This window comes from Gallus gallus, chromosome 1 (genome assembly GCF_016699485.2).
Source record: "Gallus gallus isolate bGalGal1 chromosome 1, bGalGal1.mat.broiler.GRCg7b, whole genome shotgun sequence".
Taxonomy (NCBI): Eukaryota; Metazoa; Chordata; class Aves; order Galliformes; family Phasianidae; genus Gallus; species Gallus gallus.
In genome coordinates, this window is record NC_052532.1 from 51,953,657 (window position 1) to 51,979,310 (window position 25,654).

General features: G+C 50.4%; 1 protein-coding gene across 34 annotated transcripts in view; it reads left to right on the plus strand.

Annotated features, from left to right (window-relative positions):
- The window catches only part of RBFOX2 (RNA binding fox-1 homolog 2), a 163,512-nt gene that overhangs the window by 79,804 nt on the left and 58,054 nt on the right, over positions 1 to 25,654 (plus strand). For 6 of the 34 annotated variants that reach the window (XM_025155461.3, XM_025155472.3, XM_025155470.3 and 3 more), the window contains exon 1: positions 2,582 to 2,842. The exons of 13 other annotated variants lie outside the window; for them this stretch is intronic. In XM_025155461.3, the coding sequence (XP_025011229.1) occupies positions 2,816 to 2,842 (27 nt within the window). In that variant the 5' untranslated portion in view covers positions 2,582 to 2,815. Of the gene's footprint in view, positions 1 to 2,581; positions 2,843 to 3,300; positions 6,630 to 21,683; positions 21,808 to 22,408; positions 22,533 to 23,040; positions 23,220 to 25,654 lie in introns of those variants that run through there. 15 more of the 34 variants (XM_040656437.2, XM_040656504.2, XM_046908789.1 and 12 more) reach the window with 14 other exon arrangements.

The following is a 25,654-nucleotide window of genomic DNA, read 5'->3' on the forward strand; positions in this document are numbered from 1 at the left end:
ATATATCTGAGGTTAGCACAGGTTGGATATTAGGGAAAATTTCTTCCCTCAAAGAGTGGTGCTGCAGTGGCACAGGCTGCACAGGGAGGTGGTGGAGTCACCGTCCCTGGAGGTGTTCCAGAGCCGTGTGGATGTGGCACTGAGGGACGTGGTCAGTGGGCATGGTGGGGGTGGGCTGGCAGTTGGACCAGCTGATCTTAGAGCTATTTTCCAACCTTCATGATTCTATCATTCTTTAATGCCACTTCCACAGCACGGGAATGAAGTTTCAGTGCGTATGTGCCTGTGATGCACAAAACCCCTTGAGAACCACAAGTCTTGGCATCTAGGTCTGTTCTAAATACGTGCTTTTTGAATAAACGCAGCAAGTAGGAAGGCATGATCTCATGGCTCCAAGCAGTGTGTTCCTTGGGCTTCCAGTGATTAGCTCTGCTCGTGCATTCTTGTTCCTTTCAGCGGTCTGTTCTGCAGCTGGGGTCCTTGGTTCCCTTTTATAGAGGGCACAGAGGGGCAGCTAAGCGGGGGCCTACCAAGCTTATTGTGCTTGACCATCAGACAGTGCTTGAACCCCAGTCCTCAGGGGGAAAGGTGACTGGCACGGATCAATCAGTTAATTTTATCTGCCTTGTTCATTATCGGATGTTGCTTTGTTGGCTCCAGGGTGAGCCCAAGACAGCAAAGACCTCAAGTGTTAACAAGTGTCATCTTGTTCTCAGTGGTATTCTCAAAGCTCTCGAAACTCTATATTAGATGTTCAGTTCAGATGGGTTGGGAGCAGTCAGAACTCCTGCGGACCTGTGATTCCTGTTGCCTGAACTTATCCATTAGAAAGCAGGTGTTTTCTTTGGCTAAACAGGAGCAAAGGTAGATAAACTTCAAGTGAGGGAGAGGAGGTGCTTCAGACCGATGGGAATCCCCAGTCTCCTGGCACAGGCTCAGAGCAGCAGTACCAGCAGAAAAGGATGCTGCTTCGCTGAGAAGCGGTGGGATGAGTGTAGCACCCCTATGTGCTGCAGTGGCACAGGCTGCACAGGGAGGTGGTGCAGTCACCGTCCCTGGAGGTGTTCCAGAGCCGTGTGGATGTGGCACTGAGGACGTGGGCAGTGGGCATGGTGGGGGTGGGCTGGCGGTTGGACCGGGTGATCTCAGAGGTCTTCTCCAGCATTTATGATTCTGTGATTCTAAAGGTCCGCACTGTATCCTTCGGTCTGTGACAAGAAATTGCTACCCTATGGCACAGTAGAAACTGAGTGAATGCGAAAGTTGAATTAAGTTTAAATGAATGGAGATGGTGCTGATTTACAGAGGGCTGAAGGACGAGATGCACGTAGCTAAAACTGAGTGCTTTGCCGTGGCAAAGGGATAAGGAGGTCACCGTGTTTTGACCCAGAATTGCGCTCTGGAATCTCAGGTTCGTAATAGAGGGGGGGAAAAAAAAACATCCAAGACTTTCCCCGGTTGTGCAATATTGCCTGCAAACCTGTAGTGTCTTCAGAAGTGAGTTAGTGGAGAGGATGAAACAACTCGGGAGAACACGGACACTGAGTCAGAGCCCCATGGGGCCGTGTGGGGCCTGGCTGCCTCCCAGAGGACCACACGGGCTGCCCGCCGGGGCTCTCAGCATCCCAGCAGAGCAGCGAGGCAGCAGTTTGCTCGGGCTTTTCACAGTGAAGGAGGGAGCCGGGCTGCGAGGCGCGCTCCGGCTGCCCTTTGGCTGAACGGGAGGGAGGGAGGGAGGGAGGCGGAGGTGGGTTTGCAGCCATCAGGTTGGGAAGCAGCATGGAGCAGCACGGCGACACAAGGCTGTGAAGAATCACCGCTAAGGTGTATATGTCTATTTCGGTGTAAATTATAGCAGGGGGTATGAATGCAAAGGAGAGCGGACGGGTGTTACTGCGCTGTCTTTTCTGCTGGAGAAGCCTAGGGAGCCTCTTGAGGGCCTGGGGTCAAGAAGAAGGGCAGCTCAGCTCAGCACTCTGCTCTGGCCGAGGACACGTGCCCGGTGCTTGGCAGCTCTGGGTACCGTGATGGGGAAGTCTGGGTGTGCGGGGTCCGGCTGCCCAGTGGGGCACCGGCAGTGGGCCCTTCCTGGGCTCCCTGGGGAAGGAACGCCGCCGGCCGCAGGCAGCTCAGGTGCGGAGGTAGTAAGGGCCAGATGCTCACTGAGCATAAACGGGGAGGTGCGGAAAAGGGGAAATAAGCAAGCTAGGAAGGAGCCCGGCGCCCTCCGGTTTTTATCACGAACGAAACGCAGCTCCCGGCGCTGCTACTGCTTCCGGTTCAGCACCCGGGCCGCGCACCCCCTCCGCTCCCCTTTGTGCGGGGCTGACAGCTCCGCACCCCGCGCCGGGACGCGCCTCTCCGCCCCGCGGCGCCCGGCCCGGGGTAGCGCCGCTCCGCCGGGCGGGGGGCGGCCGGAGCTCCCGGAGCCGCGGAACCCCTCCGGAGCCGGGCCGGGGGGCGCCGGGCGGGGCGAGGCGGGCGGGGCGGGGGCGGGCCCGGCTCGCATTAATTACCTTCGGCATTCGGGGGCGGTGCTTCCCGCAGCCATCTGGCTGAGCCGGGGGGGCGGCGGGAGGAAGGGGGAAGAAAGGGAGGAACACGAGAGAAGAAAGGGAGGAAAAAGGGCTCGGGGGGCACCGCGCCGGCGAGGCAGCGCAGCGCAGGCACCCGTCGCCCGCCCGCCTTCTCGGGGCCGCTGCTTTTTTTTTTTCCTGTTTTTTTTTTTTTCCAACCCTCTCTTCCCCCCCCCTTTTCTCCCCCCTCTCCCTTCCCTTTCTCCTCCTCTGCTGCCGGGCTTCCCCCATTTTGGTTTATGGAGAAAAAGAAAATGGTAACTCAGGTAAGGCTGGCGGGCGGCTGCCGTGCCCGGCTTTGTCTCGGAGGCGGGAGGGCAGCGCGGGGCTCTGCCGGAGCCCGGAGTGGGGTGGGGGGGTGGGAGAGAGCCCCGGCGCTCCGCCGCTCACCTGGCGCGGGGGTCCCGCACTGCCCTCTAGGGAGAGCGGGGCTGCGGCCGCCGGGCCCGGGGAGCACAAAGGTGAGCGGCCCCCCCCGTACCGAGAGCTGCCCGGCGGCCGAAGGGTGTTCATCGCCCGCTGCTCGCCTTGTAAGGCTGCTACGTGGTTTGGGATTTGGGTGGGTTTTTTTTTGGTTTTTTTTTTTTAATTTGTTATTTTTGGCATGGCATCTGCAAGTCGCCACCGGTGGGAGGGGGGCAAAGGGAGGAGGAGAGCGGCATCGCCGAGCTGGAATCCTTTGGTGTTGGGCATTATATAATGCCCCGCAGTGCCTTGCGGAGATGGGAACCTTGGGGGGATATTCCTGAGGGGAGGCGGAGGGAAGGGCTCTCGCGAGGAACTTTTCTTCAGTTCGGGTTTTTTTCTTCTTTCTTTCCTGCGGAGCTTTGCATTTTCCTACCCAGATGCACACTGTAGCCCTGGCTGCCCTCGTTGCCCCCGGCTGCGTCCCCCTGTGCCAGCCCTGGCCGAGCTCTGCATGTCCCGCTGCACGGGGCCGAGCAATCTGCTGCAGGGAGGGACACCTTCTCTGACCCTTCCACCTCCCATCCCGCATTCATTGTCAGGGGCTGAAAAATGGGTCTCTGTCCTATGCAGTAAGGTATCTCCCAAGCCCCACCTCTGCTCCTGCTGTTTCGTCCCATCCATTACTGATTCCTTTATATCCGGACCGAGGCTTTCTGTTTTGAGACCGAAGAGCTCTGCAGAAATCTCCGGAGGCACTCTGTACCTATGTTTAGTTCCGTGAGTGATGCAGAAAAGCTGTCTCTTTGCAGGCGGGGTCCATTTGTGTGTGGCTGCATGCTCGGGCTGTGCCAGGCTGGATGGAGGGGGATGCCCGCGGGCACGCTCCGGAGTTGCTCTGCACAGCTGTATCTGCAGGGTGCTCCCTGCCACCGCTGTTATGCAGTGAGGGATGGTGCTGAGTGTGTGCGGTCAGTGTGTGCCTGGCAGCTGGCACCCCAAAGCCGCCTGATTTGGAGAAAGAAGTGCTGGGGAGGATGGGGTGCTGCTGGAGCACTAGGTGAAGCAGGAGGGCACAGACTCGCCTGAAGGTTGGGGGTGCGGTTGGGCTGGATGATCTTAGTGGTCTTTTCCTACCGTAATGGTTCTTAGATACCCTTGTGGACCGCACGTTGTTCGCATTGCTTGACCTTGCATTACAGCTGTCTTAAGTGCATGCAGTATCCAGGCTAGGATCGCGGGGTTTGCACCGCATAGTGCTGCACTGATGATGAGGAAGATGCACGTGTGAGAAAACCCCAACAGTAAGGGAGGAGAGCTTGGGCTTCCCCTGGCTGGGGCTCTGGGGATGACGGCGATGCTCACTTAGATGAGCCCCGCAGTGCTGGGCTGCACGGGGGACAGTGGCATCTCCAGGGCGATGTCCCCATCCACAGCGTGCTGCAGTGGTGTGGCCTCATTCACAGCCTGTGAACTCGCTTCTTTGGGGGTTACGTTTCGCTTATGGAAAGTCCACGTTGCTGGTGCCTGAAGCTGCTGAATGAATTCGGCATTGCTGTAGCAGCGCCTTGCTCTGCTTGGTTCCATCTCCAGACGCCGCTGTCTGCCTTGTCTGTTGCTTTTGAGGGAGCAGCTTGCCCGTTTCCTTTGGAAATCCGGGAGATGAGCTCCTGTACAGGCAGGAGGGGATGGCGAGACAAAGTAGACGGCAGCGCGTGGGGTGAGGAGAATGGTAATAGCGATAGACGGGAGGTGCTGGAAGGGTAAAAGAGGAAACCTAAATTGCTAATGAGAGCAAGAGCTCAGATTCATTAACAGAAAGTACCCTGCTCTGATCCCCCCTTAATCCTAAATCGGTGAAAATGAGTGTTAAACGGAGCCCAGTACGGCATGTGCTAATTGCAGATGAAAGAAACTCTCGGGTGGACAGGAATTCCACGTTTAAGGGCTTTTTCTCCTTGCGGTGCATGGCGAGGCTGCTGGCTCGCGCGGAGCACAAAGCCCTCCCTTTCTTGGACAGCCCAGTGCCGTGCTGGCGTTTTCCTCCGAATCTGTTTCCCATCAGGGCTGGGAGAGGGGGAAGGTGTCCAGCATCTCGGGGAGCGGGAGGGGAGCTCTGCCTCTGTCCGGAGTCCCGCAGCCCATGTGGCAGCGCTGCGCGCGGGGCCGTGTGCCTTTGTAATGAATCACCCCGCCATTGTCTGCTCCCCTCCCTGCTGCCGCGATGGAGCTTTCACCTGGGCTGCTGCCTGAGCGCGGGCCTTCTTCCAAGCTGGGAAGAGGAGGAGCGGGAGGAAGGGCTGCTCGCCGTAATTAAAGCCAGAGCGGGCAGAGCTGCTATTTTCAGCCCGCAGCACCCCGGTTTCCCTCCTTCTCCGCCTCGAGAGGCTGCCTTTTGATGTGGGTGTAGGCAGGAACATCTGAAGGTCCCCTTTTGTGAGGTTGTGGGATCACCGGGCTCCATTTTGCGGCACCATCCGAGGTGCCTTCGCTGCCTGCGTGCCCCCTCCTGTCCCCCAGCACCCCTCGGCGGCTCCAGCCAGCGCCGTTTATCTTGGCACGTGTTTCGCTCGCTGCGCTCTGCCCAGGGCTCGGGGAGGTGATGGCGTTTGTGGCTTTGAGACTAATTTATGTCCTTGTTAAAACGAACCAGCGAGCAGCCTCATTTTTTCCAGAGGTTTTCATCCCTTCCCCCTTCCATAACCCTTTCCCTCCCAGACCCTGTGTGCAGCTGGAGACAACCTTGCGCAGCCCAAAGTTGCTCACTCAGCCAATGATTAAAAAAAAAAGGGGGGGGGGGGGAAAAAAAAGGCAGAGCTCCATAAATGGAGATCTTATTTAAATCAGAGCGCCGGCTGACTCATTAAAGGCCTCTCTGTCTCCTTTTCTTTCCTCTGCCTCATTCTCTTCCCCTGTCTCTCCCTACCTCCCGTGACAGCAGTCTGTGCTCACGCTGGGCTCGGGCAGTGGGGGTGGATTTGGGGACCGGAGCCGATGCCCATCGTGACGGCCACCTCACAACCGTGCAAAGCATCCTGTTGTAGGAGAGCATCCTCCTTTGTTTGCACTCTCTGCAGGGGAGCCCGAGTGCCAGGATAACCTCTCCTCCTGTCCCCCCCATTGCTGCTTTGGGATCTCCTTCCCTCTGGCGAGCTGGATGCTGCAGCATCTCCTCCTTCCCCCTTTCTCCACCCCTCCCCCTAAAAAGGGGACGGTGGTGAAGAAAGAGCTTTTTCCATGCCTTGAGGGATTCTCTCCGGAGCTACCGCTATTCCCCAGCCCCTTTCCTTGCTTGGAGGATGGCAGCCCCCTCTCCCTCAGCCTATTTGCTATTTGCTCCTTGGTTTGGTGTCCCCCTGCATGAGCTGTCTGAAGGGGATTGCTCTTCTTGTATCCCACGGCCTCGTGCTCTTTTCCTTTCGTTGCCGTTCTGAACGCGGTGCTTGTTGATGCGTTACCTGACTTTCTGCCTCTGTGTACCCCCTAGTTCTTGCCTCCCTTCTGCTGTTTGTCGTAGGACCTCGGTTTAGCGCTGCGGGCACCATGTCAGCAGCAGAGGTTTGTGTGAGAGGAGTCCTGGCCAGGCCCTTTTCCAGGAGAATCTCCCCCGGAGATTGAAGGATGGACCTGCAGCTCACTTGCCCTGATGTAAGGACTTATTTGTTTGATGTGGGCCTACGGATTGTGTCTGTAACTGTTGGGATACGTAGGGATTTAACTGCTGGTGGAGAAGGGCTTATTCTTAAGGGCTTTTTATCCCCTTTCCCAAGCGCTTTCAGATGTGCTGGAGTCAAAGCAAACTCACGGGGCAGCCTCGGGATGGCAGAAGTCACATGTAGCATTGCCTAGGAGGGATGGCCACACAAAGGGAACCTGATACGGCAGTGCCATTTCCTCAAGTCCCTGTCTTAGAAAGAACCTCACTGCTCCGCAGCGTGTTTCTTCTGCGAGTGGCTGGGAAGCTTATCCCACATACCTGGGAGCCGGGACAGGAGGGGGCATGGGTTTGCCTCAGGGCACGCTTTCCAACTCGGATGAAGAGCCTATGTAATGTGAAATGCCGTTTTACTGCTATCTTAGGAACTGATACTTTGGGAAGTATCTAGATTAATGCAGAAGGTTGTAGCGAGCTGCCCGAAATATCCTCAGTTGGAGGCTGAGAAGGAGGGAGTCCTTCATATCAGTAATGCCTTTCACTGCAAGTTGTTCATTTATGATGGCTCCAGTGCATTTAATTAGTATTGACCATCATTTTACTATAATATTCCGTCCAATATCAGCGCAAAGAGGGGTGGGGAGGGAGAGGTGGTTGTTGTTTGTTCTTCTTTGTTTTCTGGTTCTGTGCTTATTAACTGCTTCAGGTAAAATGCCTGACCTATTTCCCTCCTAGCTGCAAAGTCACAGAATTCACTAAAGGGCATTCCTCTAAATACTTGTGAGGAAGTGGTTATTTTGCCTCAGTGTGGTCCTGAATAACACTTGAAGGGATGTAGTCAGGTACTCTCCCTGGAATCCGAGTAGAAAGATGTTAACATTCCTACCAAAGGCATTTTGGTTTGCTCCTGCGGAGTGATTTGTGATGCTGTGCCATGCGGGATGGTTTTTGCAGCGGAGACCGGAGACGGATAGGCTGCTTTTGTAGGGTTCCCAGAAGCGAGAGCAATTAATGATCAAGTGAAAGCCGTGTAAAAGCAGTGTGCTTCGCATATAGAAAAGAAAACGGGACAAATGCAGGGTCTGTTCAACAGCGTGATTTGTGTAAAATATCTGATGGATTTATTTATATTGCTTTGCAAAACTGTCTGTTGATACGATTCAGCAACATTATTCATGAACTGAATTGAGAGTATCGAGATGGTAATGGGAAGGCACTTCAGTTCTAGGGCATTTCCATATTTTAAGTCGGGAAGGAAACCTTTGTTTGCTCTCTGTATTTCTATTTCTGATGGTCTTTAATCACATGAGTGCCTGCTATTTTTTTCCACAAAAAAAAAAAAGGGAAAGAAAAACCAGACGGCCGTCCTCCCATCCCCCCCCCCCCCCCCCCCCCCCCCAGCTCCAGTCCATGTGGCACCATGATGACCTCTGCCAGTATCAGTAGCAGGGTTGGCCGTTCCAGATGCATCCCACAGACCTCTGCCACTTACCCTGAATGTGTAATTAGCTGTCGTTTGCTGCGCAGACCGGCTTGATGTGTGTTTGCCAGTTGGTTTCATAGATATGCTGACAGCAGAGGAATGGTGACTTTTTGCAATGTTAGGCTTTGAGCACGCACAAATAGGCATGTTTTCCCTCCTCTTTCATCCTCATGTGACCCTGGCACAAATGGTTGAGGTGAGATGGATCTTCTCACTCATTCCTCATGAGCTCCAGTCAACAGTTTGTCCCATCCAAGTCCATCCTTTCCTGCTCCTATTGCAGTCAAACTTGTCTCATCTCTTTCTTCCTGAGTAACTGTATGTCCTCTTGGCTCTCATATCCTTGTCCCAATTTACTTTCCTTCTTCTACTCCTATAGTTGATTATTTCTTTGTATTTGGAGCGGATAACTGCTGTGCAATGCTTGGTAATCCCTACAAAGGGGGTAGTTGAAAATACAGGAGACGGGTCATCCTTCTGCTGTTGTTGGTCTGCAGACATCTGGCATGGCCTGTGTCTCCTGTAAGCTGTGGATGAGACCTGAACTAGAGCATGAAATCACAGAAAATGAGACGTGAGTGGCACTGCCAGTAGTGCTCAGGAGCATTCCTATTTCCTGATACAGCTGATGGCATATAAACCGTTGCTGTGGAGGCCTTGAGCAACCTGCCTTAAAACATTTGTGGTGCTGTTGCCTGCCCTGACAGTCCAAGTCCTTTGTTTTCCATGCATTACCAAATTTTCCTAATATGTCATATCGAACTTTTTGTCCACGTTTGTTCTTTCCACGATAAATGCAAGGAGCAGATTTGTTCTTCCCTTTGCTACAGACTGTGTATGCTGGATTATTTTTTATCATTTTAGCCTTTTTTTTTTTTTTGGACCGTCGTGTATAGCTTTGCTAGCAAACTAGGCTAATAGAATGTAAGAGATAAGCAAAACCAGAAGTTAGTGACCCCCAGATAAAAATGCAGATAGCACGAATAAGAGTTTGGATGTTTTTTTCAGAACTGTGAACAACTGAAAGCAGGGCCTTGTAATGGGAAGTATCAGCAGCCTTAATAATAGGTGGCACCACCAGCTCTGCCTGTAATGGAGACTTTCTCCCAGAGTAGTCAGTTTGTAAATACCCGAGTGGAACTGCAGGCTGAGTATCCTGTAATCTGAGGGTGCAAGGAGACGCCAAAAATGTCCAAGTAATTGTAAAGGTAATCTGCCCAATTCCTTGGGCTGGGAGGCTGGGGTACTGTTAAAACCCTCTCAGCTGTCCTCCTGTTAGCCTGCTTAAAATTCACAGTCTGCACTCCGGTCCTGGGGAGTTCAGGCTTTCTACGTGCTTTGTAAGTCCTGATCTCACTGAGCTATCTGACTTGGAGGGCATTTTTGACTTTCACATAACTGCTTTTGATTAGCTAAGATTTAGATAATCAGAGTTTGCCCTATATGGTGCGGAGACCATCGTTCGCCTGTCGGGTCTTACTGAGGCCCCTTATACGAAGCCTGCGTTCTCCCTCCAGTCCTAATAGCAAAATCTGCTTCAAATTACTTAGAGACCAATTTAAAAATGCCTTGGAGAGGAGGTCTGATTTCTTGGATAGTGCTAGTCCTCCTTTGTTTCATGTACCCTCAATGAATAGCAAAACCCTTAATTTGATTTGTTGTTCTTTGTAGCCTTTCTTATTTTTGCTATTGTTCAGTATGGCATATAAAAGGGGGTTATCAAAACTGAATGATTATGCAGAGGACTCAGGAATATTAGGGAGCAGAAGTAAGAAAGGCTTTTGTTTTCCAACTTGTGTCCTTTCCAGCTCTGTAAAATGTAATTTAGATAAATAGGGCAGCAGGGGAGAGGACTTCAGAATTTCAATAGGAAGGGTTCTAAATCTGTGCCATCCTGGGGAGGATCCTTCCAGCCTGAATCAGGAGATAGAGGAAAAGCATGGAAATTTGGTGAAATGAGTAAATCGGACTACTTGCAGCTGTTGGTTGGACTGTAAGGCATTGTGGTATGTCAGCTTTGCTCGGTGCTGAAATATCTCGTACACGTTAGTTTGCTTTAAGTTTGCCCTTGCCTTGCTTTGTGTGCATGATGAAACTTGGTTACAGTATTGGTATGCAAAACCATTCTCAGATCTGCATCTCACCTCATTGTAGGATGCAGCTCTGCTGTCTTAAAGCAGCACAAAAAGGAGGAAAAGTACTTCTAGGAATCCCTCTTAGATACATTTGGCTTTGAGGCTTGTGGTGGAGTTGGGTGAGCCCCTGTGCAGTGGGGCTGGTGTGTGTTAAAGGGTATGGTGTGGAAGGAAATGAGAATGCCAGCGGCTTTAGGGGGAGCCTGGTGTGCTTCTCTGCTCCAGGTGTCCATACAGGACCAGGCTCTGAATGAGCATGTGGTAAAAGTGGCTGATGAAGAAGTGTCTGAAGAGTAACATGTGCTTGGTGCTGTGCTTACCATGGAGTGCCACCTTTGGGAATTCCAAAGGATGCCATTTGACAATGAGCTCAATCTTACACTTGACTGAAAGTGGCTGTGTCTACGGTCCCCACGGCCCATTGCTGTGTGGCGATGCCGCTCTTGGAGCACTATTAATTGCCTTTCTCGTTTGGTTGTGGTAGGAATGGTTCTTAGCTGGATTACTGTCCCCATGACCGTCAGTACCAGCGTGACTGTGATGCAGAATGCAGTCAAGGGGACTGCAGGTCTTGGTGGCACAAAGAGTTTGGGTCATCCAAGGCCTGCTGTCGGCCCACATCCTGAGAAGTAATTTTTGGAGGGACTCTTTAGGTCTTCAAAGCTGTTGTTGGTTAACATACTGAAGGGGATGTGAGAAGAAGTTAACTGGTAACGTGAACTTAGGAAGATGGGGAAAAAAGAAATTGCTGCTGGTGTCTTGATGCACTGTCAGAAAGTGAGAGATTAACTTGAATAAATCATGTTACATCAGACTGAGGATCTCTGAGCTGTATTTTCCATCAACTCTGGAACTGTAGCTTTAGGCAGCCTGATGGCAGCTTTGGCCACAATGAGAGTCCCCCAAAATCAGCCCTCTGTGAGGAGGCAGCAGAGGCAGTGATGTAACTGTTCCTCTCAGCTTTTGGCTCAAATGTGATTTTTTTGAGGATTTCCTTTCTCTTGTTGCTGTTAGTGATACTCTTAATTAGTTCTGACAGGGAGCTGCGGGAGTTCCAGTGAGTGTGGTATAGAAGTAAGGAGAGAGCTGTGCTGGGGGCTGCGGGCTCCAGCTCGCTGTGGAGAATGCGTGCCAGGCCCATTCCTGTTCTATCAGATAGAAGCCATGAGGCCTGTCTGCTGCATAAAGCGCAACCAGGAAGCCAGAGAAGGGAGGCTGTGAAGCTCTGAGCTGCTTGATGTGTCACATGGAGGGGAAGGACTGCTGGAGCTGACTAATAGGAATTTCTTAATATCTTGGAGGAGCATAAGGGAAGATAAAATTGACTCTTCTAGGTAGGTTATCAAGGAGCGGAGTGTTTTCTGAAGTGCAGTAGGGCTCTCGGTTGGCTGTGAGACTCGGTGCGTTGCCATACAGTTGTTCTGAGATGCTGTCTGACCTCAGCCTTGGGGAAAGTAAGTCGGTGGCAGAAAGGAACCTCCTGTGATTGACATGCAGAGCATGCAGGGTCTCCTGACTCACACCGCTAAAGTGTGAGCGTGTGGCCGGGCTGCCTGCAGCCGTGCAGCTGAAGTGGTTTAGGAGTTGCCCTTAACTGTATCTGTTCCGCCTTCCTGAGTCCATTGCTTCCTGCAGTGATGGCAGCAGTGTCCAGCAGAAGCAGAGCACAGAGCAGTGCAGTTGTTGATACTGTTCCCTCTGTGGTCACCAAAAATTGACCACAGCTGTAACGTGAAAGTAGTCCTGGTTACACTGTAGTAGGGAGTTCCAGGGCTCTGGAAGCTAACACTGATAGGTTGTCATCACATGTTCATCTTAAATGATTTTTGGAGTGTTGCTCTCTTGAATAAACACTGTTGATTAATTTCTGGATTTGAAGGAGTTCTTTTCATGTGCAGTAGCCTGCCTGTTAAATGTCCTGGTGTGTTTTGAAGATGCAGGGAAGCAAAGGACTGCATGGAACAATATACTGGCAGCTATAGGCTATTAATGACACTGTCATTGGCCACTTTTGAACATCAGCTCTCACTGCTAATTTAGTAGCTGATAAATGATCCGTTTGCAGAGCTTTACCAGCCGGGTTATGTGGAGCTGGAGAGGATCTTGCAGAACAGCGGTGTGAATTGGAGCAGTGATCTGTTTGGCACCTGGCTAGGCCTGCAAGTTCTCAGCATTGCCTACCCTGTCACTTTCAGCAAAACAGAGAAGCTCGGACAAGATAAAGTTAAAACCGAGCGCTGAGGGTTGTTCTGGAGAAACTGAAGAATGTTTCTGAAGTTTGACAGTGATGGAGTATGTCTGTGGGCTGTGCTGGCCCAGCTGGGGGATGACTGCGTGGAGCCCATCCAGCCAGCTGGGTCTCCAGCTTCCCAAGCGATGAGTGTGTTTGGTCACTCTGTTTTGAAGGAACGTGTTTGTGGGGCAAAGTGACTGCCTGCCCCTATGCCACGCAGTGCTTTCAGACCAGCAAGAACAATTCCAGTTCCTGACCTTCTCGTTGCTTTTGCTCCAAACTTTTACATCTCGAAAGAAACGGTTCACTTTTAGCTTATTTCTTCCTTTCAATCAATTATGCTCCTTCTGAAGCAAAGAGGATTATCATCTTGACCACTTACGCACTCATGCTCCGGGATCTCCTCCCTCCTTGCTCTCAGTTATGAAATTAAGCGTTTCACATCTCCTCTCCTAAAGGAGGCGGTTGCACCTTTGAAAATTGTTGGCAGAGCCTGCTGAAATCTCGTGGTGTTTTAGGTCAGCTGTCAGCGATAGTAACCTGATCTATGGCAAATCTCTCCCTCCCTCTCCCCAGGGTGCCTGCTCTTCCATTTGCCTGCCGTTAGGACCGATATGATCCAAATTAACTTCTTCATCTGTTTACATTCATTTTCTGAGTCACGAGAGGTCCTTGGGAGCCACGGGATTAAATGTTGTTTTGTTTTCCTTCCTCACGCTTTTCTTTTTTTGTATTCTAACGAACTTTATCTTTTCTCTCTTGCCTGGGTTGGATGCCTTCTTTCCATCTTAGTGTGCTGGTGAGTACATGGCCCATCACGGGAGTAATCCGCAGCTGCAGTGTCAGCATAGGAGCACTCATGATTTTGATGTCTGCTGCAAAATGGTGGCTCCTGCTCTAAATTACCCGGCGAGGTAATTGCTTAGCTTCCAGTGTATTCTGCTTACACTGTGCATGGGGTCCCTTAATAGGATAGAAAAGCATAAGGTGTTTTTTCAGGGCCAGGCCAGGTCTGGCTTCTTATTGGATCCTTTTTCGGTGTTACAAAGGACAGTTCTGGTGGTGGCTGGGAGCAGAATTATAAAATCCTGGCATTCACTGCTGGCAAAGCAGCAGGGTTGTTGTCACTCTCTGGACTACACTGCTGTGATTGCTATTTTATATTTTTAATATAAACAGCATCTTTTTGGTGCTGCTGCTGCTGCTATTCCAGGAGCTGTGATCCAGAAGGCATGGAGGGAGGCAGCAAGTGATTGATCTGATTGCTCCTTGAAATGCTATCTGCAGAGAAGTTTTGCCATTTGGAAGCTCGATACTTTGCTTTGGAGCCAATTTCTGCAGGAGCGTAGGGAGACGAGAGAGAATTTCATGCATGTGAAGCTGGCTTTCCTGAGCAAGCTTGTGCAGCTGTTGGGTGCTGCCTTGGTCAAGGTCCACATGGAGGGAGTGTGAGGCTCTGCCTTGCAGTGGAAAGGTTATTGATATCCGTCAAGGTTGATTCTGTGTGCGGATAAACTCAACTGTTCCCTTCAAAGCAATAGCAGCACATCCGTAGAAAGGAGAGGGCCCGGTGCAGGTCACTTGTGGGCGATGGCAGCCCAGCCTTGTCCCTTTCTTAGGTAGATCCCTCAGCTGCTCCTCGTGAGCGTGTCTTCTTGGCTTCCCTTTCACAGAATCATTAAGGCTGGAAAATATCTCTGAGATCACCTGGTCCAACCACCAGCCCATCCCCACCATGCCCACTGGCCACGTCCCTCAGTGCCACATCCACACGGCCCTGGAACACCTCCAGGAACGGTGACTGCACCACCTCCCTGTGCAGCCTGTGCCACTGCAGCACTGCTCCTTCTGGGGAGAAGTTTTTCCTCATATCTGACCTTTCTGCAGGGCAGGCTTAATTCAGCTTTCTGAAGCTCCCCTCCCTGTTATGTGCCCAATGTTGTATGCGTTGTGAATCTGGGGAGGGAAGCGCTGGAGGCTGGCATGGGAATCCAGTCCTGAGCATGGCCATGTGTTTTCTTTGGAATCTTACATACTGACAGGGCCACAAGTGCCTTATATGGGATTCTGATTTCCTTCAAAACTTGTTTCTCCCTGAACTTTTTTCTTAAAGTTTTTTTATGGATGTGATCAAAAAAAAAAAAAAAAAAGAACCAGGCTTTTAGCACTGTGCTAGTCAAAATAGCCCCCCTTAACATGAATGACATGTGGATGACGGCTGATTAAATGAAAGCATTTTCTGTTATGTCCTAAACCTGTTTTCTAGCCAATTTTCTTCATTCCAATGATGGCAAAGTTCTGTGCATCTGTTAGCATCCTGCAGAGAGCCAAGCAGAGCTGCAAGCGACCGAGAAACACCAGCATGACTGCACCACTTAAATGAAGGAGAGGAGCTGTGGGGGAAGGAGATGGGCTTTCACACTTCTTTGCTCCGCCGGGCACCGAGCTTTTAGGTTTAGCGACTTTGTTTTTGTTGCACTCTCGAGGTGTACTACGGGAGCATAAAGCAAATTCTCCCAGCGTGCGATCGCTGCACCCCAGAGCCAGCGGCCCCGTGAGAGGTGGAAGCACACCTTGCTGGGAAGTGGGGCACCTTTTTACCTTTTTGTGTTATTTTGTGTGTTTGGATGGTAACGGGAGCCGTGGTCATGAATATTTGAGGCGCTCGGGTGCCTGTCGAGGGCTGGAGAGAGGGGAGGTGGTCGGGGCAGAGCAGGGAGCGGCCGTGGCCCTGCATGTTTGTGTCCTCTCTCTTATTCTAATAGACTTCTCATCGGGATGGATGTGCTCTGAAATATTTATTGCCCTGTTTAAATATTCATCGCTGCAAAGGCAGCGCAGCCGGATGGCAGCAGCAGAGCCTCGAGGGACAGGGGCTGCAGCAGTCCTTGGCATTTCCTCTCGGTAATACGATAAAAATATATATATTAAAAAAAATGAAAAAAATTGGGCATTCCCCCTCTCCTACAGATTGACAGAAGCAGCCAGGTGTGCGTCTCCCGTGTTTTCTCTTCATACCAAAGACTTGCTCCTTGGCTTGGGTGCAGGGTGCTGCTCCTGGCTGCCAGATGCTGATGTTCTTCTCCAAGCCCGCATCCTGGGGCTTTCTGCATCCTGGCGCTACGGGCAGGAGGGATCTGGCTGGCAGGATGGATTCCAGTCCTCTGTAGTCTCTTCTCTGCTCTTCTGGAGGTGCAAGCTGGTGGACAGAGCCAGGAGAAGGGCTCTGCTCACTGCTGGAGAGATCGCTGAGAACCACCAAGAGGTGAATGTCATGGGAACGTGCGTAGTGACACACTAATGGAGCTGCAGGTGCTGGCAGGCATGTCATCAAAATGAGAAGCTCTTCTATCAATTCAGCTTTTAAGTCTATCGATTCAGCTTCAGTAATATATATCAGCTTAAGAGTGCGGCTGCCAGTAAGAAGCAATTGTTTAATCAGAATATTCGTTGCCTTTCTGCTGTTAAACTGAATGCTCCAGGCGTTGCCACTGTGCTGGTGAGGCACAGGTGGGCCGTGTGCAGGAGAAGCCTGAGCTGGTTGCTGGCTGCAACAGGAATTTGGTAAACACACCTTAGCTGAAAGGCCTGGGGGGAGGAGGCTTTGTAAGGGCTTAGAAGCAAAGGGGTCCTCTTTCCTGACTTACCTGACATCCGCGGCGTGTAAATAAACAGCTATTATGCTAGCTTACATTGGGACATTCTAGAAGTTAAGCGTAAGCAAAGCAGGTTGTGGCAATAATACATGTTACACGTTGGCAGAACCCCTTGTTCTGGGATAAAGCAGCTTTCAGGTGCGTTCCAACCGCAGTTAATGTGGCGTATCTGCGGGCTGTGCAGGAAGAATGGTCCCCCCCCTGCCCGCCCCGGCCATATGCTGCAGCCTCCTCCTGCACTGGGCGTCCTGCTTGGGCTGATCCAAGGCGGGCCGCCTCGGTTTGTGGCTGAACAGAAGGCTATTGTTCGGGCTAACTTCTGGCCATGACACGGCTGGATCCCGCAGCAGCCGGGGAAGGAAGTGGAGTCACTCCTTCCGAGGCCGGTGGATGGTTTATCACAGCAGCTGGTACACAGAACTGCAGCCGTGCTTCTTGGCGGCTTCTTCCTCTCAGGGAGACTGAGCCATTTCACTGATAAACGTGCCTGCTGCTCAGCCTCACCTGCTTTCCTTTGCATGTTGACTTCCAGCAGCTCTTCCTAGCTTCCCAGAGCATGGTCCTACAGATCATCCTTTACGTAGTCTTGTAGGCCCTTATGCCTCACCCTGATGCCTCCCCTTTGAATGCTCTCAGCAGAAAGGCACGAGGAGAGGACTGAATTCTTCTCAGTGGCTGACTTAATGACTGCTGCTTAGAAAATCAGTAAGCTGAATAAAATGGTGTCTTTTACCAGAGCTGAATTTATCAGGCTCAGCTCCTGGCTATTGGTTTTCTTGATGCCTTTGCTCATTAGATTAAGTACTATTAGTGCCCAGTGTTTGTTTTTTGTTGTTGGTTGGTTTTTTTTTTCCTAACCATTAATATACTTTCACCAAATAATCAGTTGGCACTTTATTTTTTTCTAATGATAAGGGAAATAGATTGGGGCTTTCGAGTTTTTTTCCCAGTGTTTAGCCACGTTTGGGTTTGTGGTCGCTTCTGTGGCTTTTTCCTGTTCTCATTTAAATTTGTTTTAATTCCCTTTTAAAAAATGTACATATGGAAGTGTGTGCCCCATCTCTTATCTGTCCAGGGCCGTGTGCTGAAGTGATATTGCTCCCATTTCCTACTTGGTGGTAATATATCCAAATGATTTTACTCGTGCCTTTCACCAGCCTATTGCTGTGGTGAGTTGCTTCTTAGTGACCCCCCCATTCCTTTCCAGCTTCCCTGCTTTCCAGGATGCATAACGGAGCCTTCCTTGAAAATGGAAAACTCATCTTGGAACAAATAAGTAACAGGAGATAGGAGAACGCGTTACTGGAACGGAAAGTTATTGTGGGAAGGAATCTGTGTTTCTGAACTGTCAAATTTCTGTTCTCAAGCATATGCCAAGTCACAGATTTCCTCCCCACCACACCCCGACAGCAGATTGATTATAATATTGTTGCTTTGTTACCCTGGCACTTGAGTCACAGATGAGTCTCGTTTGCCTTGGCTGGAGCTGTGTGCATCAGAGCCCGTCTGTTCAGTGCTGAATTGTGGCTGTCCCCGTGATGGGCCGGCAGCAGTGACAGGGCTGGGAGATTTAGCTGCCTTCATAAAAGGAAGGGTTGGGAAAAGGAGAGAGAACCTCAGGAGGAGCTCTGATTTTGTTTCAGTATGCTGTATACGTCTCGTCCTCCACCTTTGCTCCATAGTCACGTCTGAAAGCACGGCTTCTAGCTCTGCTTTTTGCCAGCTCTGCAGTTCTTTCCGAGGCATTCAGAGCTTTCCCAATTGATTCCAGATGTGCTCGCCTTCCCTGCATTTTCTCCCTTCCTCCTCCTCAGCTGGCAGCTTTTCTGGGAGTAGCTGGAATCAGGGCAGGCAGGCAGGAGGGGAGGGCTAGCACTGGCTGGTGAGAATGGGGGGATAGAAGGGGCCTGTGTGTTACAAATGGAGATGACTGACTGGGCTTTGAGGTTTTAATTTTCTCCCTGGCTGTCCATCCTGTAGCTAAGCCAGCTTAGAGCAGCGCCATCACACATCTCCTGCCACCGAGGGGGAAGCTGCATGCCAGAAGCCATCTTCAAAACCCTTCCTAGAAGAGCACCAGGTATTAGAGACAGAGATCTGGAAGTATATTACAGATAGGTATGTCACGTAGTAAGGGCTTTGAAAAATTCCTCTGACTGAAGTAGATACAAATCTTTCAAAGGGGTTGAATGAGCTTCTTAAGGGTTTAACTTTTCAGGAACAAAGTCTGAATTCCCGAGGCTGCGGGAATAACCCTTCATGCAGTGTGGTTTGGTGATGTGCTTGCAGATAATGGGAGGCAGCCCTTCCACATAGCAGAGCTGTGGGATGAATGGGAATGGCTGCCGCTCAGTCCAGCCCAGGTCCTTGGTCAGGTCTGGGGAGAAGGATGCTGGTTTTCATAGATACAGCATCAGCTGGAGACCTGCCATCTTCCTCAAAACAAAGCCTCTATCTGACTGCAGGACAGTCCTGACATCCTGGTAGAGAGCTACTGTGGGATTTTCTTCCCTATAGACAATCCTGTGTTTTGCAGCACTTATTCCTAAGTGGAGCCTACAAGCTGCCAGTTAGCAGTTGAGACAGGCAGAAAACCAGCACTGTGCTGCTTTACAGCCATGTAGGTGGATGCTGTCTATCCACTGCAGACATGGACCGCTCCCAGCTGAGCCAATACTGCACTTCTTCCCCACTGCCAGCCTTCGCTCCTTGCTGCCTCCCAGCATAGGAATCCACACTCGTGCGGCTGCGAGTGTGATCAGTTTGCTAATCCATTGCAAAGCTGATGGTTAGCTTGGATTAAACATACGTGACACATCTGCAGAGCACTGTGTCTTAGCTGTGATTCATTGCAATTCTGGTCCAGAAGAAGAAACCTAACCCTCTTTGCCGAACAGTAAAGTAATCCCACTCATACGGGGATGCTTCCACCGCGCCGGGTGCCTGTTGGATTAGTGTGACTGGATGTGGTGCATTCGGAGGCTGTGCTTTCATACTGATTTGTTGAAAGCCGGTCGTCTTACAGAAATCTCTCTCCCAAGAACGTTTGACAATGAATGCCAAATGGAAAATATTCACGTAGGGGATTGCAGAGCTGGGAGGAACACCGCCACGGCAGATGCTAAAGGACTGGTCTAGAGTGAAAATGTGAACCTGGCCTTTCATTTGCCTGCTGGCTTTTCTGCCTAGGAAGCATCCATCCTGGTGACCTTTCTCCTTCATCCTCAGCCCTCCCTCTTCCCTATAACGTTCAGAGGTAGTTTCATTTCTAATGTGGAATGGAAACAGATGTTGAGGCCTTGATGGGGTCTCATGAAGCACATTTCTCTTTCTAATCAACCCCAGAGAGCGTGAATTGATTGAAAGCGTTTGGTAGGATGCCTTAATTGCCAGTAACATTTCACTTTTTTAGGGTTTTTTGGTTTTTTTGAAGGGGGAATAATGTAGATTTCAAGAGCAGTAAATCAGTATGAAAATCTGAAAGCCAGTGGGTACATTTTAGGCTGGCAAGCCAACACAGCTCTTGGTGTTACTGGCATTGCTGTGGCTGCATAGTGCTGGGAGAAGTGGCAGTGCTGGGGTGAGTGAGTGCTTCCTGGGTAGTGCAATAAGATAAGACTGTAATTTTCTTTTTTCCCTTCCTATGAAAGTAAAGCTTCAACTTATCTATTAAAAAAATTTATATATATTCTTAAATGCATTTAACAAAAAAAAGAAGGCAAGAAAGCCAGCTGTTTTCTTTTACAGAACACTTTTTAGTGGCCTGGAACGATAGCGTATACTGGAAGATAACTTACTCTTCCCTTGCTTCACATATCAAGGAAAAGGAAGGAGAAGATTAGATAATGCAGTGCAGGCTTGCTCCAGGAAGTTGGGGGAAACATGCCTTTAAATGGTTAGATGTGTGCCTGTCTGTGTGCAGGCAGCTATTTTAGTGGGAGGTCAGCTCAGTTAGGCTTAAGTTGAGCCAATTGAAAAAGAGCATCCTTAAAATGATTGCTTGAAGTTTAAATTCAAAAAAGAACACCCAAATGTGTGCCTGTCAGCTTTTAACAAAACTGATATAAAACTCCACCAAACTCTTGCAAAACTGCCCATAGGTAGAGCATTATTTCTGGGAGGGCTAAGGAGGAGTTGCTGTTGGACGTAAGGGTTGAAATCCCCAGAATGTTGTAAATCAAATCCCAAACCCTCCATTATTGTGATCTTCCTCAAGGTGCATTTATGATCAATCTGCATCAAGGGAAGAAGTGCTGATTTTACCCATCTGGGTCACCAGGCAGACACGCCAACCCCGTGCCCTGGAGCCACAGCAGTGCCTTTGTGGTGTGGGTGTTGGGTTAGGGTCACACACCCCTGGGCTCCAGCAGAGGTTTGTACAGAGAGGTACCAGGGGGTGGTTATGTAGTAACCTTACTTGGAGTTGTTCTGTACTGTCCCTGGGGTTTGTAATCAGTAAGTAACGCTTGTGGGGAAATCATGTTTGCTTTCTAGGACAGTTGTCTATTTTCATTCTTCTCTCCCTGCTTTCCTTCTCTTTCTTTTCCCTTCTTTTTAGCTTTGTTTATCCTTTCTCTCTCTCAACTTTCCTTCCTTAGATTTTTTTTTTGCCTATGTGATAGGTGCTAAAGGGCTGATTGATAGAGAACAAAGACTCAAAGTTTTAAAACTCTTCCTGTTCAGTTTCTGAACGGGAATGAAATGGCTGTGATGCGGAAAGTGTTTGGAGGTAAAGAGCTTGTATGATGCTCTTGGGTACCTGAGGAGTTCACGTGGCTGGGTCAGTGTTCAGCAGGATCTGGGGAGGTAAAAAGCCATCACTAATCATCCCATGCGCATCGCTTATATTTGAATGTCTTTGTGACCTGAAGAGCAGAAGGACAACTTTGAGAGATCATAGCTTCAGTTCCAGGGTCTGTGAGAACCACTGATGTCCCCTGGCCTTCCCCTCCCCATTCTTCCACCCCCTCACTGTTCTGGCTCCTGCTCTCCTCGCCCTTTGCCAAGATGTTTCAACGCCCTCAGCTGGGAGCAAAACTAACCTGACAATAAAAAAGCAGGTCTTTTTTTTCTCTTTTTTTCCAGGGATACGTGCTGAAAGGGCTCATGGAGGGTGGAGGCAGTGGGTGCCTGGAGGCTGGGACCTCGGTGCCAGGAGCCTGGGGAGAGGGTGTACTCTGCTCCCCCTGGACCAGCTGTGAGCTGGTCGGAGAGGAATGGTGTGGGTTCCTGCGTCCCCATCAGGGGCGGCGTGGGGTGGGCGGTGGCTCCAGGTTGAGCTGTTGTCTCTGCAGATGGGAGCTAGGAGCGTTTTTGCTATTTACGGAAGGGATTAGGATTGCGTGGAGAGCAAACAGCCGTAGCTGGGAGCACAGCGGTTGTCACAAACACCTTAATTGCCTCCGGCTAGATGGGAGGCAGCTCCTCCCAGGCTTAATAACACAGGCATGGTGAAGGCGAACCTGTCAACAGTGGGCTGCCCCCCCCTGTGCTCCATCCATCACAGTGCTTGGGGGTTTCCAGAGCTTGAGCAGTACTTTGGAGAGGTTACGTGATGTGTACGCGTTGCGCCTTCCTCTCAAGCTCATGGCTCTTCATACAGTAACGGACAATGCGGAGCTTATGGCACTTCTCATGGAGTTGTCCATGCAGAAATTGTACCAGGTCAGTTTTTACCAGAATTGCCATTTTAATCTGTTACGCTTTGCTCTCTGTGCAGATACCGCCATACCAATACAGAAGGGATCCATAGCCGCCTCACTCGGAGGCTCCTTTCACGTCCCTCTAATTACACTCGTTTCTCCAGCGCACGAAACAAAACCAGCCCCTCGCAAAATAAACCCATCTTTGTTAGCTGACAGCTTTATGGAAGTGGGAGGCCTTTGTGCGTGTTTGCGTGCTCGCGCTCGGTGCCGTGATCTTGGATCACCACCTGCTGTCTGCTGAAAGAATTCATCCGAAATCGCATTTACAGAACCACATTGTGCTGGTTGAGGCTTCCCTGGCTTCCTCCCCTCTGCGAGATACCCCTATGCCTGTTTGCATCCCGCCCAGCTGCTAAGCTTGGAGCCGCAGAGCTCCTTAATTAAGGTATGTGTGCATCAGCTCTTAAAAACGTGTCCCTGTTTAGGATTTTTCGCTGGCTTAGCTGAATTGTTTTTTCAAACAAAGCGTGGGATGAGCTGTAGGTGAAACCGCAGCCCAAAGAAGGGAAGCTGACACCTCGAGGCATGGCTATAGCTCGGCGGGTTTGGGAACCCAGGCTGGTGTCCTGCTGGTGCCCTGGGCAGGGTGTGCTGGCGAGACCGATGTCAGAGCCCTGCAGGAGGGCAGCTGCTCTGAATCCCTGCCTGCTGTGCGAGTGCTTCCTGTGGGAGCCCGGGAGCTGAGTGAGTATGCAGCAAAGGGTTTTCTGGTTTTCTTTGAACTGTAAGTTACCGTGTCATACTGAGGCTTTTTCCCTTTCTGAGGGGTGTATGTTTGGTTAATTGTTCTGAGTTACAGTTGTGTTGAACAGCCCATGCCTGCTTGATGGGCATGGGATGGCAGCTAGGTTGATGTGTGTTGGTACGAACTTGTATCTGTTAACCTGGAGCTGCCAAAATTGTTCCTGCAGCCGGATGTCCCTCAGGCTTCCTTCCTGGAGACCACCATCCATCTCGTGTTGTGGCTGCGAGAAGAGTCTGTCCGAGCCTGGACGTTAATTAGGTTCATTTTATGCTATCGCACAAGTTGATAACAGCAGTAATTAGTGGGAACTGCAGCTGAGCTTTCTTTGTCCCGCGATGGCATCTGCGCGTGCATTTGGGATGGTGACTACTCTTTGACATATTCGTCTCAGTCTGTCGATGTTGAGTCATGATGCTGAGAGGTTCACGAGCTAAATCAGGCAGCACTGGTAGTGCAGGGAGGCACGTTGTTGAGACAGGATAGACAAAGTACTTCCAGCTCGGCTCTCTTGGTTGCATCTCCCTCCCGCGTGCCTTCACTGAGGGTTTTCTTGAAGCTCTTCATACCTCCTGGGATGTGGGAAAATCAGTGCTTCTGACTGCAGGACCTTCTGCCAAGGGTTGGAGGTAGGGAGGGGAGTTCAGGTTCTGTGTTGGAATATAAATGGGTTTTTTTGTGCGCGTTCTTGGAAAGACGAAGCGTTGGGTAAATGCTGAAATTGGGCACAGCGGCAGAAGAGGAGGATATCAGTACACCGTGAGACCTGCAGGGAGCACATCAGGAGTTCTCCTTTGTAGACACGAATGGGGACAGGAAGAGTAATTCTGAAGCACTGAAGGAAATTAAAATGTTAAAAAGTAATTAGACAGGAAGTGGGTAAATAATCACATCCAGAGGAAAACTAATTTCAGATACGGGTACTCCTTGGGATGGCGAGAGCTGGACAGATGTAATAGCGATGGATTTGCAGATAACCTGGGACATGATTTCTGCATTTCAGTATCTTTAATATTGTTATAAATGTGAGATTAGGAAAAAAAAAAGATTCCTGAAGTTAGAATGGTATTAAAACACCGCATTGTGCACTAAAAATCCCTCATTTAAAAATCTTAGGAAGGTCAGAGAGAAGTAATAAATAAAGTTGTCAGGCTGTTTTGGCTTGTGAGATGTGATTAAGCTTAAAATAAATGTGTTATCAAAACACCACGAGAAATAGGGGAGAGAGAGAGATAGCATTTTTCATCCTTCAAACACTTGTAGATAATTGAAGAAGGGAGAGGAAATATTTAAAAGGTTGAAAAGCATTTAAGCTAGAAGGGGAGCAGCGTTAACTGAGGGAGGGGGGAATGCTGAAAATACGATGATACGAGGTTTGTGGGCTGGCATTTTAAGCAGTCGAGGAGTGAGATTAAACAAAATGCTGGAGGATGTCCTTTAGGGAGCAGCCCCACACTGTTGGGAAGGTGGCACAATAGGTTTTGTTGGTGGCTGATGAGCATTCTCTTCCTCCTATCAGGGATACCGTGGGCTTGTCAGTCTGGTTTGTTCTAAGGAGATTGGAAATAGTTTCTGCTGTGGCATCTTCCTGGGGGTTGTAGCACTTCTTGAAATTAAACTAAAAATAAATAAAAAAAAAAACAGCAATAAAACCCAACCAAACCCAGGCAGTTTAGTATTTAGATCCAATGTTATATGATTGATGTTAAGCTTCCCTGTGCCAGGGAAGGTTTGGGCTGGACATTAGGAAATACTACTTCTCTGAAAGGGTGGTCAGGCACTGGAATGGGCTGCCCAGAGAGGTGGTGGAGTCACCGACCCTGGAGGTGTTCAAGGAACGTTTGGACGTTGTGTTGAGGGATGTGGTTTAGTGACAACCATTGGTGATGGGTGAATGGTTGGACTGGGTGATCCTGTGGGTCTTTTCCAACCTTGGTGATTCTATGATCAAAATGAAAGAAATGGGCGGACCTGAGTTGTATGGAAACATGTTAGAGATTGGGTATAACAAAGTGCAAGTAAGGCCCTGCAGATTTCAGGCATGGCTGAAGCTGCCCGCAGCTCCTCGCTGCTGGGACTGGACAGGAGACAGAGTAAGCACAAATGAAGCGGGATCAGCCCTAATTTGGAGAGCAAACCCAACTCTTCCAGGAAACATGGCCCTGGGCGGGCAGGCCGGGCGCTGGGCAGGCACCTGAAGGAGCAGTGAGGTCGTGGTTGTCGTCCAGGCTGGGAAGGGAGGGCTGCAGGCAGGGAAGGGGAGCGGGAGGTCTGTGTGCTCTCTGCTGAAGACTGCTCGGTAATTTCCCCTCTGCCTCTCCTGTCTGTAGGACAAGCTCCCTCTCCCTTTTCCTCCCTTGATTTAAGCATGCTGGTGTACCTCTGGGCTTTGTGGGGGAGGACCAGGGGCTGGAACAGCAGCCAAAATTTAAAATCAGGATTAGTCTGTTGACACGCACATAAATCAAACAGCCGTGCTCTCATAAATCTTCTCCGTGGGTTTTGCTGCTGTGGCAGTAGGAGCAGTGCAGCAGGCTGGGCTTCCCAGGGCTGGCTTTCAATGTTGAGGCACTTGTCCTTCACCCGGGTGGCTCGTGAAGGTCACCCCAGCTCCCTCCTGTCCCCTCCGCGACAGCCCTGCAGTGCTGCAGGCTTTGGGTTTGCTGCTGGGGTTTTTTCAGGCGTAGTAGGATGAGATGTCTTCTGGGGATATATTCTGCACAGTCAGCTGGCTGTTTCTGGGTTGTGCATTCGGTGTGCTAAAAGCTGCACCTGTGCTCAGTGCTCATCGGTGCCAGCGCAAAGGAAGGGGCTGCTGCACAGATGTGTGCTTCTTTCTCTTGCTGTAATGCAACGGTGTGCCCTTAAACACTGTGTGTCTGGGTGCAGAGCTGTGAAGATGGGGCTGGAGGAGATGGACCTAGCGTCCTGCTCGTCTGTGTGTCTGCATTCCCAAGCTCCAGAGCCTCTCTGCCCTTTCAAAATAACGCCTTACTGCATGTGAAGCATTTTCATGAGATTTCAGGGGTGTGCAAGTTGCAAACCCCATAGATGGTTCTCCATC